The sequence below is a fragment of the Sarcophilus harrisii genome, chromosome 6 (assembly GCF_902635505.1).
Source record: "Sarcophilus harrisii chromosome 6, mSarHar1.11, whole genome shotgun sequence".
Lineage (NCBI taxonomy): Eukaryota > Metazoa > Chordata > Mammalia > Dasyuromorphia > Dasyuridae > Sarcophilus > Sarcophilus harrisii.
Window position 1 is genome coordinate 167,129,600 of NC_045431.1, and position 18,311 is coordinate 167,147,910.

The 18,311-nt window shown below is 33.5% G+C and overlaps 1 protein-coding gene across 2 annotated transcripts in view; it reads right to left on the reverse strand.

The window, feature by feature from the left end:
- The window catches only part of FAT4 (FAT atypical cadherin 4), a 222,997-nt gene that overhangs the window by 16,291 nt on the left and 188,395 nt on the right, over positions 1–18,311 (reverse strand). For both annotated transcript variants that reach the window (XM_023505628.2, XM_012551888.3), the window contains exons 10-15: positions 17,247–17,351; positions 15,364–15,671; positions 8,532–8,617; positions 6,363–6,542; positions 3,314–3,438; positions 1,231–1,448 (exon numbers count right to left, since the gene is read on the reverse strand). In XM_023505628.2, the coding sequence (XP_023361396.1) occupies positions 1,231–1,448; positions 3,314–3,438; positions 6,363–6,542; positions 8,532–8,617; positions 15,364–15,671; positions 17,247–17,351 (1,022 nt within the window). The remainder of the gene's footprint in view (positions 1–1,230; positions 1,449–3,313; positions 3,439–6,362; positions 6,543–8,531; positions 8,618–15,363; positions 15,672–17,246; positions 17,352–18,311) is intronic.

Sequence of the window (18,311 nt, forward strand, 5' to 3'; positions counted from 1 at the left end):
CTGCCTCATAGATTTATAATTTTCCCCATTTTTATATAACCTTTCTAAATCATTATCTCTCATTTCACTTCTAGTATTTCCTAGAAGTGATTCAGGAGGAAGAAATTTAGGGGATTGTGGAAGTTAAGCTTTTGCAGAACTTGGATGGAATTTTTAGAATTTTATTTAGGTCTGTTCTTGTCATAAAGGCCAAATCACATCTGTAATATCACATCCTTTCCCTCCTCTCACCCCCACTTTGCTCATGAATCTATCAATGACCTAGGAATCATTTTGCTCAAAGGAGAAATAGAACTCAAAAGATCTGGGCTCTTCCACTGAATTTACCAGGATTCATGACCTATAAAACACCACAAGAATATGTTTTCTGTCTAAAATTACATATGTGGAAACCAGACTGGAGTAGCTAGGCAAAGAAGCTAATAATCTTATAGATGAAAAGTATTCATTGGATGACATTTTAAAAAATTGTGGAAATTAAGGAAACTCCAAAGCAATACTTTGTTTCAATTAGTTGATACCTTCAGTGATACGAGGAAGACAAAAGAAATCACTTCAACCATTGGATTCTCTTATGAAAGATAATTTCTATTGAGCATTCTCGTTAGAGATCTCTTGGCCAATCTTTCAGAAAACCTGATTTAATTACAAATTTTAAAAACTTGAATGACATCTCTATCTTAATGCAATGAAAGCATTAAATTTTGTTATATGGAACAAAAAAATGAGGTTAGATTTTTTTTAATTTCTTTTTTCCATCTGCTGAGTAATAACCGCATAATTGGGTATAAAAAAAGAAGTAAGGAGATATGTCCCTCTACTTCATTTTTACACACATACATGCAATCACACACATGTACTCTCACACAATTCATAGGTGTTCATTCTGTGGAGGGAAAAAAAGAAAAGAATGTAACACAGAATGAAAGGAACATAAACTTATTTTGTAAAATAGACAAGGGGAACAAAAGCAGTTATGCTAAGCTAACAGTAGTCATTTTTCTTAATTTCAAATAACATACTTAAAAACTCAGTCTTTCAGACCTTTGTTACTGAAATGCATGCCTGGGGAATAGAAAAAGACAGATAAAATTGGACAAATGCCCAACATTCAACTAAGTTTTAATGGTTTGTAAAGAAAAGGGGTAGAACTTATAGGTAAAGTGATTTAAAGGATAACATTGTAGACAGTCCCATCAAATAAAGTCAGTATTAGCTATTTACTTTTACCTTCACAGTAGTGTAATTGCTGCTCTCCTGGATATGAATTAAAATCCCATTTTCACTTCTCGTTCTAAATTTCACTTCGAGACTGTTGACACCAAAAGGCTCTATCACATCCCCTCGGATGTTCTGTCTTAACAAATATTCCCACTTTCGACTCTGGCTCATATGGTAGTCCAGTCGTCCTTTGCCCTCTAGTGACAATGCTGTGTCAGGAGTCATTGCTGAAGGCAGAAAAGAGAAAAATGAACTGATTTTTATTTTTATTTATTTTTTTTTTTACAGATAAAAAATCATAAGAAAGGTCAATGAATCCAAACCCTTTATCTTACAGTTGAGGAATCTGCTTCAGTGACAGATTTAGAAAAAGAACAAAAGACTAACAGAACTTTGCCAATGGAACAAAAATTTCTTTAGAAGACCCAAACAACTTTTTTCCACCTTTGGATTTCTATTTGTTTAAATTCTTGAATTTCTGTGCCTTGCAATGAAAAGCACTTTTAAAAGGGTCATCATTCATTGGTGAGATAGTCATTAAAATAATTCCAGAGATAAATCACTGACATTTGAAGAGGGAGCCACCTGTTGGGAATCAGTAGTGATTAAACTGGCCTGCCCTATGATTTATTAACATTTTTGAATGTCCCAGCTTGACATGTGGTTTCATACTTAATATACTTTGGGAACTCTTGATAGATTCCCATCTGTTTAAAGTATGCACAGAGAGGTATCTGAGCAAATACTTTCAGTTACCCACCACTTTATCAGCAGGAATCCTCCAGGTGTGAACATTATGTAATCTCAGAATATCTACTTAGTTGTGAAACAAAGGATCCAAGAAAATAATAGGCCATTTTCCTAGCATCAATCAGGACATAAACTGGAAGGTGAAAATCAGGGATTGTAAGTATTGCATGATGACTGCACTTAAAAGTTATTAGGAAATGGATGAATGAATGTTTTTCATTTTGTTGTTATTTTTCTCACTAGCTCATCTCCCTTTCCAAGGTAGTTGTTTAATCATTTTTCAATCATGTCTGATTCTTTTGGCCCCATTTGGAATTTTCTATCAACTGTACCACCTAGCTCCAAGATAGAAAAGACTATGTTCATAAGTCCTCATTAACTTTTTACAAAGTAGGGAGCAACATATACTTTCTATTGAGATGTTGTAACCTAAATAATTAAGCCTAATTACATCTGTCATAACTCAAGACACTTGATGACATAGGACCTAATTTTATCAAGGAATTTCTCTTTGTGTTTTGCATGAGTTGCCAATTCCTCCCCCTCCTAATTCCTCGTGGAATAACTGTGCTGATTTAATCCCCAGAGATTAGCCACTAAATGGTAATATTAGTCATCAGCCCCACTCTCTCTCCTAATCCCAGTAAAATAGTGATGAATGAGGAATGGGGTTTAAGAAGGCAAAGAAATTATTTTAAATTTAATTAAACGACTTTGAAAGAATAATCTTAATATCTTGAAACTGAAAAATAGGTACATTGCCAAATTACTGAAAAGGCCATTAAAAAATCCATTAACACAGTATTTACAACTAAGTAATTCATACCCTTCTAGTGACAATATGAGTTAAAAGCTCAATACTCTCATTTGTAGAATTTCCCACCAGACCTGAAATGTAAACTAAGTACACAACTTCCATTTGGAACTCTGAGTTTGAGAAATCCTTCTTCCAAAATATAAGACAACACACCTAGAATTTAGCAGATTCATCTTGAAGAGATAGAAGCCTGAGGCTCTGGAAGGATACATGATTTTCTAAGGATTAAAGTTATGGAAGATGTCAGAGGCAGGATTTAAAATTAGGTAGGTTTTGCAAGCTCCAATTTCTAGTACTCAGTTTCAATTATACTGCTTCTCATCAGTTTATTCATTAGTCAAAAAAGCATTGCCATTTTGCTTGTAGATATATTACATTTAAGCTAATTATTATCTTATGGAAGAAAAGGCACTTTGTTAAATGTGACTCCATAATTAAGTGCTTAACCAAAATAACAATCTGGTTTAGTGCTAAGTCTGGTTTGGTGCAACCAAGGAATATGTATAAAGATATTGCCATACATACATTTCTCACAGTATTTCCCAGTCAATCCTTCTTTGCATTGGCACTGTTGCCATGACCAGTGGTCTGTACATGTGCCTCCATGTTGGCATGGACTGTTAGCACAAGCTCCTTCCAGTCTAGGACACCTAAAATAAAATAGAAACAAATTCTCAGGTCCAAGAAATCAGCCTTGTTTCACCTATGTGATAAAATCTGCTAACAAAAGTTTCTGGTTCTAATTAGTAGGAGCAACCTTCTTGCTCTATTGAATAAAGATCCCCTGCCTCTTTGCACAAACATTTGAAGAATATGTAATAACCCTAAAGAAGAAGAAAGAACAAGAAGGAAGGAGAGAAGAAGGAGGAAGAGGAGAAGAAGAAGAAAAAGAAAGAGGAGAAGAAGAAGGAAAAGGAAAAGGAGAAAAAAAATAAAAAATAGGAGGAGGAGGAAAAGGAAGAGGAAGAAGATGAAAAGAAGGAGTAACAGCAGTAACAGCAGCAACTTGTCTAGCAGAGTAAATATTCAAGGAATTATTTAAGTCCTTATTTTTTAGTAAGTGGAACATTCTGAAATAATGCTTTAAAATCTTAACTTGCTAGAATAATATTTTAGCACCTTATAGAATTTGGAGCATGGAAATATCTCTAGGCAATAAAACTCAAGAACCAATGAATGGGAATTATGGTTTCATGCTTACTAATCTTAGTAATTATATAAGAGAGTGATACTAAATTGCATAATTTCCAATGGGTACTTGATAGGTGGAGTCTTGGGCTCTGTCACTACAGCTGTACTGTATCAACCCAACTGAAAATTCAGATGGGAACCAAAGATTTGATCCTCCTCACCCGTGCATAGCTATTGTGCTGCCATGACAGAATTTTCTATTGTATTGCATGAATGGCAAACTGGACCATAAGTGAAGTTAAGATTGTTGTTAATTCCATCTGGGGATCAGTTAAAGTTCTGATTTGAAGTAAAATAGCTCTCCACACATTGCATAAATTTTTTGGATCAAATCACTTCTGGCAAACCTTACCCAAGAGATGAATGAAGAGACAGGATAAAGTTAAAGGTTATCTAGTCCATTCCTTTACATATGCAGTAATGTCACTTGCTTAAAGTTCATGCAAGTATCAAATGCAAGAATCTAAATTCAAATGCAGATTTTCTACTCTAAACATATCACTCTAAAATTTTACATGTTGTTTCCATAAAACTGTTTAAAGACACTGCACCATGTACATACACATAGAATATATATCAAAGGAAGGATAGATAGATAGACAGAGAGCTGCATAGATAGATATACAAATACAGACACATATATTTATATATACATATATAGTTATATGTAGATACATGTGCATACACATGTATATACAATCAAGCATGCAATTTCCCATATTAAGATAAGTAATTACAAAATAGCTCCAAATGCATGAGGGGTGGGAATGCACTGAAAAGATAAAATGTACATTTCTAGCATAAATATTAACATAGTTTTAGATTTATTGTTTTCTCAGTTTTGGAATCTTTGAATATAACAAATAAACTAGTCAAAGACTTGCTAAACAAATATAATTTCAAATTCATTTGAAATGTTTTCTCTAAGCAAAACCTGTAATGATAACTTAAGCAAAAATTTTAAATGAAAACATTTATGAGAGATGAATAAAACAATAATGACAGAGATAATGAGTCTAATCTTCCTGGTGAGAATTAAGTCAATCAGTCACTTCCTTTCTGGAAGATACTGTTTCTTTCCCATCCTCTAGGAAGCATTTAGTTAATTTTCTCCCCATGAAGTAAATGCTACTCTGGAAGCAAGAGATATTCACGTTTTCAAGAGCATGCCATTTCCCTAGTTGATAAATGATTGAAGTGTATGAACAGGCAGTGTCCAGATGAAAGAATTAAGACTATATATAGTCATGTAGAAATGCTCTAAATTACTATTGATTAAAGAAATTTAAATTAAGGTAGCTCTGAGGTTCCACTTCACATTTATCAGATTGGCAGAAGGAAATGATAAATGTGGAGAAGATATGGGAAAATTGTAACACTAAAGCATTGTTAGTGGAATTGTGAATTGATCCAACTATTCTGGAGAGCAATTTGTCACTATGCCCAAAGGACTATAAATTGTGCATACCCTTTAATCCAGTTATACCACTACTGTATCTACATCCCAAAAAAAGGATTTAAAAAATGGATGAGGTGGGGAAGGACTAACATGTTTAAAAATATTTATAGCTCCTCTTTTTTTGTGGTAAAAAAAGAACTAGAAATTTAGGTGATGCCCATTAATTGGGGAATGGGTGAACAAGCTGTAGTATATAAATAATATATGTATATAATATTAATATTGCGCTATAAAAATTATGAACAGGCTTATTTCAGAAACAATCTGGAAAGACTTACATGAACTGATGCTAGATGAAGTGAGAAAAACCAGCAGAATAGTGTATACTGTAGCAGCAACATTGTGTGATGATTAACTATGATAGAACTAGCCCTTCTATGATGATCTACATATGATCTAAGACAATGATCTAAGTACAATGATCTAAGACAATTCCAAAAAACTTATGATGGAAAATGCATCCACATCCAGAGAAAGAATGATGGAATCTGAATGAAGATTGAAGTGTACTATTCTCACTCTTTTATTTTTTCTTTTTGATGGTTTTCCCCTTTTGTTCTGATTTTTTTTTTTAAACAATATGACTATTGTGGAAATATATTTAACATGCTCGTACATAAATAGCTCACATCAGATTGCTTGCTTTTTGGAAGAGGTGGGAGGGAGAACAATTTGGAACAAGAAATCTTGTAAAAATGAATTTTGAAAACTATCTTTATATATAATTGAAAAAAATACCATGGGGGGAAGATTATGCTGTTTACTTATAACAGGTCAGAGATATCATTTATAACAATAACTGAATACATATCCCCAAATATACAAATATAGCATTTCTTTGTTGTTGTTGGACATAATTGAGCACAATGATAATTTCTACAATTTATTTCTCTCTCATAACAATTAGAAACACAGCCAGCATACCGATCAAGGATCCCATGAGCTGCCAGTGCTTGACTTGGTTCCAGGGGGCGTCCATTAATGGCAAACTCCATTATGCAACCAACAAAATCATAGCTTTCCACTTGTCCTTTCCTTTGAAGCACTGGCTCCAGAGACCTGATGCCACCAACTGTAACTCTGTTTGGCTGCACATCAAGAGTCCTAAACAACAAAAAGAAAAGGTAATGTATTCTAAATATTCACTCAATCATTGTACACAGAATAAGCAGCTTATGAAAGAGCATGTATGTATTTTCTCTGCATTGTTTCACTATATTTTATAGTCACTTTGGGTCTAAATATGTAATATCCCAACCGACAAAAAGGATTCATTAAAGAGTGCTAAAGTTTGCCAATACTTTCTAATTGTGGTTGATGTTTAAATAATATCACAATTCTATGATGATAATAACTACATTTTAAATACCACTTTAGGGTTTACAAAACTCTTAATGTATATTAATTTCATTTGGCTAGTTGGTCAGTGAGTCAATAAATATTTATTGAACATCTTCGATGTGCTAGGTACATGGTGAGTGGTGGGGATACAAAAAGAGAACAAAGATAGTCAATGACCTCACAATCCAATGGGGGAGATAATAAGCAAACAAATACACACAAACAGCCTATTCACGGACTAGCTGTGCAACACTGGATAGGTCACTTAATTTCCCAATGTCCTCAAGGAACTCTCCTATGTTTACAAGAATTAGTCCAGGTGGAGGAATTCCACTATGGGAAATTCTTTCACGGATGAAATCCCAAATGCATCTATCTACACCCTATATCCCCAGTTAAAATACAAAATTAAATTAGATCTTTATTTAAGACATTTCAACTCCTTAAAAAAGCTTTTTAAAAAATTACCAGTAAATGTAGCTTAAATGAAATAATAATTATAAAGTACATAGCACAGTACCTGGTTTATAGTAAGTGTTAGATATGTTAGTCATTATTATAATTATTAACATTAATTTATAAAATTGATTCTGCTACCTTGTAAGGACCTGCATTTTCCCTTGACTTCACAGATGATCTAGAAAGTTTAATCTTATTAAAAACTTCTATAGTGATTCAATTTTAGTTGATGATGGTATTGCTGCTTTAAATAGAAGAGATACTCTACTCTTTTTGTAGATAGGGACAAGAAACGAGATTTCATGGATCAGATGAAAAAATCCTTTTGTCACTATAAATTGGTAACTTCTCTACAATTTGTAGTCAGAGTTGCCTAGAGCCAGAGAGATTTGATGATTTGCCCTTGCCTGGAATCACAGAACATAAGCAGGATTTAAATCTAGATCTTTCAGCTTCTGATGCCAGCTGTCTAGCCAATGTACTGTAGCTGCCATAAGTAAATACAGGATCATAGATTTTGAGCTGGAATTGAGTCTCAGAGGTTATCTCTTACAACTCCTTCATTTAAAAAAACATCTTTACAACTTTTTCTGAAGTTGTAAGGAACTGAAAGCCCAAGGACGTTGGGTAGTGTCAGAAGCAATATTTGATCCCAATTCCCCTAATACCAAAGTTAGTCAAAAAGTATTTATTAAGTTTTATTATAATTATTATTTTATTAAGATATATTAAGCTTTATTTATTATTTATTGACAATATATCAGACTCTGGGGATATAGGCAAAAGTAAAAAGACAATCTTGCAAAGAGCTCTTATTCTAATTCTAATAGGGAAGACGATGCACAAACAACTCTATAAAAACAAGATGTAGTTTTTGATTGTACCACACTGTCCACTATTACAATTTAACTATTGAAAGCAAACTTGTTTTATAAATAAATATTATGAAAATCTTAACCACTCTTTGCGATAGCTCGAGTTCTAAATCCTTCACAAACATTTCACAATCACTGTTCCATCAATATCACTCTTTTCTAACTTCCTTTACATTTTTTTAATCTTTGTATCCATGGTGTCTTTTTCACTGATTACATTAAATATATCCATAAGGTTCTCAGTCAAGGAGTCACACATTCCACCACTTCCATTTTTCACAACACCTACTAGGCAGGACTATATAATATATATTTAATTAGTAACTTTTGATTGTAATTGTAATAATTTATATGAAAATTGTATTTACTTTTAAAAATATAAAAGAAAAAAGGCAAATAGAATAAAAAATCACCTCACCAGTCATCAGAAACAGCCATAGTACTGACGGTGCAGTAGCCTGGTTCTTGATCTTCAGAGCAGGAATCTACAGTTAGAGATGCTGCCTATAAAGCAGGGAAAAGAAGTAATTAATTTTCTGATGACTCTTTTTGTTATTGGGATAGTCAAATAGTTCAGGGATTTATTTCATGTAAAGATAATTAACGTTCGATATAATTGTCTCTACATGGTTTAGATACAACAGAATATATATATATATATATATATATATATATAATTACCTCTACATGATGTACATATAACTATGTAGATATAACTAGGGGTGACATGCTTTAATTCTTAATGATATGACTTCAAACCTAAAAGCACCCAACACTGCATCTCTTTGAATGATCTGTATAAAAATGAAAAGTCAAAGATGAAAGATTTTTCATCTGCCCTTCCATGATAGTGGAGTTTCCCTCTCTTTAAAACATTATTTGAAGGAACAAAGTAAAATCACTGTAACGCTTTATAAAATATGTGGAACTTTCACTGTATTTAGACAGAATAAATAAAAGTCCTTTATTTGAATACTTTGAATCTTTAAGATAAAGAAGGCTATTTTATATATAAAGTTATGTAGGAAAATGACCTGTATATAGATACATCCCAAGTTTATCCTATTATCTTGTAAGCCACACTGAAATTCAATTGAATCCATTTTAATAAATGATTAGTAAGTGTTTTGCATGTACAATAAACAGCTACTGAGAACAGAAAAAACAATGTGAAAAACAGCCCTTGATTTTTAAGTTTTCATTCCATTAGGAGTGTGGTACATTTGTATCCTTTTCACTTAACATAGTGATTTTTTTATTTTTATTTTTAATGAATACTTGTTGAATTTAAGTTAATAGATACTTGTTAAAGTGAACTAAACTGGTGGAAAACTAAGGGTTTGGGAAATTTTCAGCCTCAAGTTCCAAATAGATGAGCTATCATGAAGCTAAAGGAAACTATTTCACCATTTTGGTTAATTAGTGTTTCTGACTTTTCAAACTGTTTTTTATATCTGTAACCATCTTTTATTCTCTCAAATCTGCAAAATAGATATATTTCTTTTCAAACAATCTTCCTACTTAAGATAGTAGGTATGGTAGAATAAGTTGGTGATGAAACTAAAATATAGATCTTCTGGCTCTTTCATTTCATGTATTTAAAAAAAAAAAAAAGCACCTATATTGGAGGAAAAGTATCTGTTTTCAAATCCCACCCCAGAATGATCTGGGGCAAGTCATAATTCTTATGTCTTACAGATGAAAAATAAGGTAGATTCAATGACATCTAAAACCTCTTCTAACTCAGAAGACTATAATCCATGTTTATTAATAAACCTGTTGATAGTAATCCATCTTTTCTTTTTCCATTGTTCTAGGTGTTTTCCATCTAATTTAGATTGTGAACTCCTTCAGGGCAGGAAATATGTTTTACCATTTTTATATCCTTAGTGCTTAGCACAGTGCCAGGCACATAGTAGGTGCTAAATCAATAGGTATTAATTGTTTTTAGAAATGGGAGAATTGTAAAAATATTTTCTAATAGGAAATGTGCAGTTCACCAGATTTCATAAATATCAAATCAATTTTTGTAGACATTCCATTTTATTAACTGAATAGGTTTTTATATTTCTAGTTGATCATTATATTTCCATATAATACATCAGATAGATTTTTTTTAAATGTCTACTTTTCAGGACTATATTGTATATGGTAACATTTGGGGTAAATATTCATACTTTTATTTCCATGATAAATTACTAGGAACTCATCTACAAGTCTTTTTTAATAGACTGCACCCTTAAGATTTTTTAAATATTGCCTTAGTGTTCTGAAAGACTTAATGTGCTTCCCAAATATAAGTGGCATTTTGTCCTCAATGGCAGGATTAGGATGCAATGATTCATTTCCCAAAATTCTTAAACTGACTATATGCCTTGATTGATGAAGCACTTCTTTTGAATCTATTTTCAAAATGTAAAGCTTAAATCACATCTCTTCTTATGAAACAAAGGTAATACCTCTTCTGGGAAAGATCACTATGTTTTCTAAGAACATCACCCTCTGGAGTCTATGGAACATATTCATGTAGTTAGTTTATAATGATGCATTAAAACATATTTGTCAGGAGAAATAAATGATAAAGAATCTCAAGGAAAATGATTTTTTAAGGTAAGTAGAAAGAATGACAGAAAGAAAAAGAGAAAGAAATGAAAACATTTTAGAATTCATAGGATAGCCATACATTTAAAAGGAAACAGAACAGTGGAATAATAAGTGGATGAATTTATCATATTTGTAAAAAGTTATGTTTAATGGAGATTCAGAATTTCATATATAATCTTTTCTGTTATCCTATTAAAGTGTTTATATTTAATAGTATTTGTTAAGTTCAGAATAACTAAAAAAAGAGTGTTTTCACAAGCATAGAAACACACACATATATATACATATATATAACATGGAAATTACCATTTTAATTTTAGGTCTTCAAGTAATTCTATTTTCCTTAAAATTTAATCTTTATTTTCTACATTCTAAAAGCACAATGGCTGTACTTCCATCCAATGAAATAGATATTTGAGATCACAGTCTATTTGGATCAGAGTTCCTATAATTTAATTTTTTACAGTCAAATATTCCTTCTTCTTAGGTTAACATTTCTCTACAATTACTTCTTTGAGTTTAGATATTTCTATTTTGTTGCTGCAATATTTCAAAAGTGAAAAGTTAATGACTTTACCATTTTCCAACCAAATCCCTCTACACAGTAAGACATGGCAGATGCGAAATCCAGTAGGGTTTTTATTTTCTATGCCTTTTGACAAATAAAAAAAAGTTTTGGGGGGTGGGGAATCCATACTCCAGAAGTACGGAAGAGTAGGACGAATCTTTGCATATTTTTCACTGCCAAACTGCATTTGGCAGCAGATGATAAAGAAAAGGATGGTAGGCCTTCCTGAAGAGGTATTTTAATTTTTCCTTCTCCTCCTCCTCCACACACACACACACACACACACACACACACACACACATTTTGTAGAGTCTTGGAAGCTGAGAGATAAAAGAAGTCATGGAGTCATTTAGTCAATTTTTTTTCACCTAATGAATTGACTCTTTGTACAATACCTCTGACAGACAGTCGCCTCTTGAACATTTCCATTGGTAAAGAGCTCTAGAGTTAGTCATCTAATCCATTTTTAAACAGGTCTAGTTTTTAGAAACAAAAGGGATCAAAGAATCACACATTTAGAGCTTGAAAGTCCTTAAAAATCATTGGATACAATTATCACATTGTATTGATGAGGAAACTGAGTCATGGGGAAGTTAGATGACTTTCCTAAAGTCACATTTAAGTAACTAAAGTGTGATTTGAACTCAGGTCTTCCTGCTTCTAGATCTAGTGTCTTATCAAATATGCCATATTTCTCTTGGGCTATTATTTCAGATGAACCTACAACCAGCTAGGCTGTACTATCAATTCAATGTCCTTAATACTGATTTGTGAAGCAATTTTGAAAAAAATGCTTCCCTCTACTAGAAGGGAATTTCTACAATATTTAATGATAGATATTGCATCCATCTCAGTTTAATCTTCATGCCAAACATTCTCCATTTTTTTCAGTCATTTCTTATATGGCATAGCTGGTTATCCTCTTCTGTGTATGCTTTACTGTATTTATGTCCTATTTAAAATATGGTCTTCTGAACTAAAGCCAGTATTCTGAATGCAGTTTGACTAGATGAACCTTCAGAAGGATTCTTGATCTTATTGATCTAGGCTCTTAGATTCTACTTCTGCTTTTTCAACCAGCATATGATTTTATAGTAGCTGCACCCAATTGCTGGCTCATGTTGACTTTGGAACTAATTGACATGGCAAGTCTTATTCATTCCAACTACCTTAAAGACAAATAAAACCTCTCTCTCTCTCTCTCTCTCTCTCTCTCTCTCTCTCTCTCTCTCTCTCTTTCTCTCTTCTCTCTCTCTCTCTTTCTTTCTGTTTCTCTGTCTGTCCTTATCACTGCATTAGCCCTACTCTTGTTTAAAGAAATTTTCAAAGTTCTTTCCACACGAGTCTGTGAGATATATTTGGCAAAGAAGTGAACGAGCAAAGTTACATCTGAGTTTACCTTCCTTAAGAAATTCCACAGAAAAGATTTAAAAGGATTGCAAACAAATCAATGATCAATAAAAGGCAAAAGAAATGCCAGTAATCTTCTTGATCTAGTTTGGAACTTGCCTAGTTCCAAAGGCAAGGTAGAGCAAGAAGTATTTCTTAAACATTTACTGAATGAAGGTATCTTGTTCAGATGCCTGGCGTTAAAGTCCTGAGTCAGGAACAAAAGAATGAAAGCAGGCCAGCTTTTGTTCCTCCAGTTCATAAATGAACGAAGCAAGAAAGATTTATTAAGCGCCTACTATGTGCCAGGTACTATTAAGTAGAGGCTCCAGAAGCAACTCACAAAATAGAGAGAGGATTGTCTTTTCAGAGGAATAGTCCACAGTGAATGGACCTGGGAGGGTGGTAGAGTGTTTCAGAGTGAAAAGGTCACAGGCATTAAAGGAGTTTCCAAGAGGAGCCAACAGCGCAGGGAGCAAGGTTTTAAAGTACAAAAGAAATCAGGAATAGAGCACACTATACAAGAAGACATCCAGATGTCTGTGGCCTCCCTAGTGAAGGGATCCCAGATGAACCTGAAGATAGCACTATTTGGCATAAGAGGCCCTAAATCTTGCAAGATAATGAATCTGCTCTCTTGAAGCTACAGCAGGGAATAAAGCCTGCTCTTGGTCACTGGACAAGAGGACAGAGATGGGAAAGATGTTCGTGGTGAACAGTGTATCCCTGGGGCCATCTTGAATCCAATACAATCTTTGATATTCTGGCCAAGTAATAATAGGAAATAAAGCCAGTTCCCAATAGAAGACTGCCTGTACAGACAAAAACGGGGCAGAAACAGCTTGGCAGCTAACCTAATGGGGAGGGAGGTGTTCTTCAAAAAATGCCTGAAACCATCACTACTTTCAAAATACTGGGGCCACAAGAGAGGGCTCAGGGTTTCTACTAGGACCTGAAGTTAGTATGGTCTCTGCTCAAGAATAGTCAGAATTTGAACTCAGGTCTTCTTGATCCCAGGCCCAGTGCCTTAAGGATAGAAAAGACATAGCTTGATAAAAATTCATGTGAAAATATTCTCTCTGACTCCTCTTTAATCTCTCCCTCTGAACATCCTGACACTTTCTCTGCTCCCTTGAGAAACACCCAAGGTTGAATTTTCCCTATAAAAAGATGTGGCCATAATGAAAATCTTTGCTAATTCTTTTGCAGATCTAAGCCCACTATGAGGTTCTCTCTCTTTCCCTGTCTCCCTCCCCCGTCTCTCTGTCTGTCTTTCTCCTTCTCTCTCCCCCTCTCCTTCCCTGACTTCTCTGCCCATCTCTCTCTGCCTCTGTCTCTGTCTCTCTGTCTGTCTCTCTTTGTCTTTCTGTCTCTGTCTCTGTCTGTCTGTCTGTCTGTCTCCACTCCATAGTGCCTTCCCTTTAATGGCATCTTTCTCCTTACTATATAGCTACCTCCAGTGAAACCCTTGCTAAATCCTTCTATGGATTGAACCTCCATGTCAATGGCATATCCAGGTCTCATGACATATTCGTTTAGTTGATTCTTTAAAATTCCTTTTGTTTTTGATAATAACCTCTATTACTCTCCCAACTTTATTTTATATTTGTCACTCCTGGTGCCTACTTAACCTCTTATTTTGTCTGTAACCTCTTCTCCAAAATAAAACTACTTTTTGACAAAGAAACAAAAAAAGAAAGTTCATGTGAAAAAAATACAGGGAAATTAGGGGATGATAAGCTTAATATGAGTTAATAATGACCTCAGAATGTCTTTAAAAAAAAAAGCAAACATAATCTTAGAATGAATTAAGAAAAGCACAGTGTCAGAAAATGGGGAAATGGTCATTCTGCATTTTTTCTCTAGTCAGACAACACATTGTAATGTAGTTTAAGAAGAATGTTGCAAAATTGGGGTATGTCCAGAGGTCTGTGGGCAGAATGTTGCCAAAGATCCTGGATACCATGTCATGCTGGAATTGCTGAAAGCAGCTAGTGATATTCAGTTTGAAATAAGGAAGATGTCTCTTTTTAGGACACATATATTTCTTCAAAAATCTGAATGATGAATCTTTGGAAATGGGATTTGACCTTTCTGTTTGAGCCCAGAGGACAGAACTAAAAACAGAGAGTGAAAGATTCAGAGGGACAGATTTGGGGAAAATTTTTGAAAAAAATATCCTAGCAAACTGTCTCAATGTGGAATGGACTACTTTTGGAGATGTGAAATTATTAAATGATTATTTGCCAGAGATACTATTATAGAGATACCTGTTCAGGTATGACTTGAAGTATATGGCCTTTGAGATTCCTTTTACATCTCAGATTCTGTTATTCTTGGTACCTTTGGGGAAATATTTCTTTCAGTCACATGCTATAATTTCCACAAATTGGCACCATAGTGAATATACCCAATTTTACTAAATTCATGTGAATCTTGCAGGCCACACAGATCTGGGAATGCTTTTACTGCTTTATACACCAATGCTTTCATCAGAAGGAAAAAAAAAACTGCTCTTGGGAAAGACTGAAAACAAAACAAAAAGGAGATGGCAGGGGAATGAGATGTATAGTGTTTTTCTATCATGAAAACAGTGGAGTATATATAGAAGGATCTGGCACATTGTGATCCATGGGATCACAAAGAGTTGGATATAATTGAACAACTGACTAACACACCAATGTCTTACCATTCCAGCTCTTCGAGCAATCACAGTGTGAAAATGTCCATCAGACACCTTTTTCATAGTAGTGAGTTTATATGTACCACTGCCGATGTTATAGGAGAACCTCAGTCTCTCTTCTGCTATTTCCAGGGCCAAGAACTCAGCCCGTTCTCCCGTCTGGTTGTCATAGTTATACAGGAGCAAGGCATGGCTTTTTATGGTTGCAAACTTCACATATATATAATTGTTGTTGGGGTCCAAGCTTGGAAATTCCATGTATGACAATTCCTCGAATCCATAGCTATTCAATTCACAGTGTTTTCCAAAGACTCCTATAGTTGAGAAAACATATAATCAATGAGACAGTTTGAACACACTAACTTGAGTCTGAATTAAGTTTTTTTTTTTTTTTAATGAGGTTATATTCAAGGATACTTTTTTGCAGAACTGTGATGGAGCCAACTCCTGAGGTTGCATGACAGCTGATTGTTAAAATTTTAGTGTGAACATTTACACTTCAAAAGTCAGCAAATTTTAAAAATCAGGACTTAATTTATTATTGTATTGATCATATAGATTTAAAGGAATGGAATATTAAGATTACATTTAAAAGTGTGTCATGACTACCTTTATTTTTAAAACATTTTTCCCCTAGGGTCTTAGTTCTTAAAAATTTACCAGTATCTCCCCAGATTCACATGGCTAAATGAAGACTTGTGATTGAAGAAATCAGTCAAACATGTTTGCTAAAATCTGCTACTATGGGTCAGGGAAATAGTTACTTTGAAAAATCTCTATTGTCAATGAGATTTTATTCTAACGATGAAGATAATGTGGACTTTAATAAATATTTTGGTAGCATGATAAAGTACTGAAGAATTTTTATCTGATGGATTAGATCACAGAAAACATTCCCTGAATACTCATTTCTACACTTCCTTACTTAGGTCACTAGATGGCACACTGTACAGACTTCTGGGCATGGAATCAAAAAGAGCTAAATTTGAATCCAGTGATCCTGGGCAAGTCACTTAATTTTTGTAGGACTCAGTTTCCTCATTTGTAAAGTAGGAATAATAATAATAGCACCTACCTCCTAGAATTACAAGGATAAAATGAGATATATTTGTAAGGCATTTTGCAAAAAGCTCTTTTATAGATATATCCATATTTTATGTGTATATATGTAATATTTATATTATATATAATATTAATTAAATAAGTGAAATAATATATAATTAATATTACATTTTATATAATATACACATAATACAGAATATAAAGATTACACATATAAGCCATGCATTCTAATTATATAATTAATATTACACTTATAAACATTATATAATGTTGCTTGTTATCAATATTTATTGTTTTTGTTATTTCACCTTTTATGTTTTCTTTGGTGTGGTTTCCTTGTCCTAGGCCCTTGATTGTAATCCCTCTATTGCTTTAGAGATTAGATGCATGAGCTGCTATATTTGAAGTCTTTGTTCCCATGAGGCCAGTGTGGCCTTTAGCATCTTTAATTTAGACAACCTTGGGTTTAGCAGATTAACAGAATATTCTGTTGGGATGGGAAATCTTTGCAACTTGCTAGTATTTGAACAAAAGGGGGCTCTTATAATATAATTTTCCGTAACCCAAAGGCTTCTCAAAGACATGATGAAGTATTATTCAATGATGAGGTATTATTCAATGGTGATTTAATGATAATTAGTGGATGTGCCAGATGAACTTCATAATCTTCAATTCACTAGTGATTTCATTTTATTCAAGCTGCTATCAGTGTATGTGTTTTACATTCTCCCAATATCTTGAAATACATCTCTAACATGAATATTATTTTGTGGAGCAGCCAGGACCAGTCTTGAAAACAACAACAAAAAAAGACGAGCTATACTTACCAAATGGACAATGACAATAGTAGGACTCAATTCCACTCTGACAGGACCCTCCATTAAAGCAAGGATTACACTCACAGTAATTGACAGAAGACTCACACGTTTTCCCTGAAAAGTGTCAAAGAAATAAAGATTTTGAAAATATGGAAATTGTCCTTAAATTATTATGCTATAATCAATTAGAAAACTTTGCCCCCCCCTTTAAGCTAAAAAAAAGTATTGTATACTGAATGTCTTAAAATTCTTAATGCAGTCATAAGATATATTTTAAATTGCTCTAAAACTTTGAAGACACTAATTATTAGTTTAAAAAATAGGAGGGGAATTATTTTGTGAGATATGTTTTATTTGATATTTTAAAATGAGATCTATTTATTAATTTCTCTATGCATTTATTTGTTTATTTGAATAAGAATTTTCTATTGTATTTTTGGGAAAAAATTTTGACTAAACCTCATTACATTTTAAGACCAACTATAAAGTAAAGGTGCAATGTTTTTTTAGATCTGAGTTCAACCTTTCTTCTATCATGAGTAATTTAACTCTGGATAAGTCTCTGAACCTGTCTTAACTTTATGAGGTCTCTAAGACAGGGGTTCAAAACTGTTTGTTAATTATGGCCCCCCTTTGGCAGTTGGTTAAGACTACAGATCTTATGTATTCTTTAATAAATTGAAAGGAAAACTAAAAGGAAGGCTAATAGATTGTGCAGTGGATAGAGCAATCAGTCCTGGAGTTAGGAAGATATGAATTTAAATCCAGTATGAGATTTACTAACTGTGTGACACTGGGCAACTCAAGAAAGAAAGAAAGAAAGAAAGAAAGAAAGAAAGAAAGAAAGAAAGAAAGAAAGAAAGAAGGAAAGAAAGAAAGAAAGGAAGGAAGGAAGGAAGGAAGGAGGGAAGGAAGGAAGAAAAGAAGGAAGGAAGGAAGGAAGGAAGGAAGGAAGGAAGGAAGGAAGGAAGGAAGGAAGGAAGAAAGGAAGGGAAGAAAGAAGGAAAAGAAGGCAGGCAAGAAAGATTTCAGTTAAAAGTTAATGAAAATACTTACAACTTTTTTTTTCTCTCC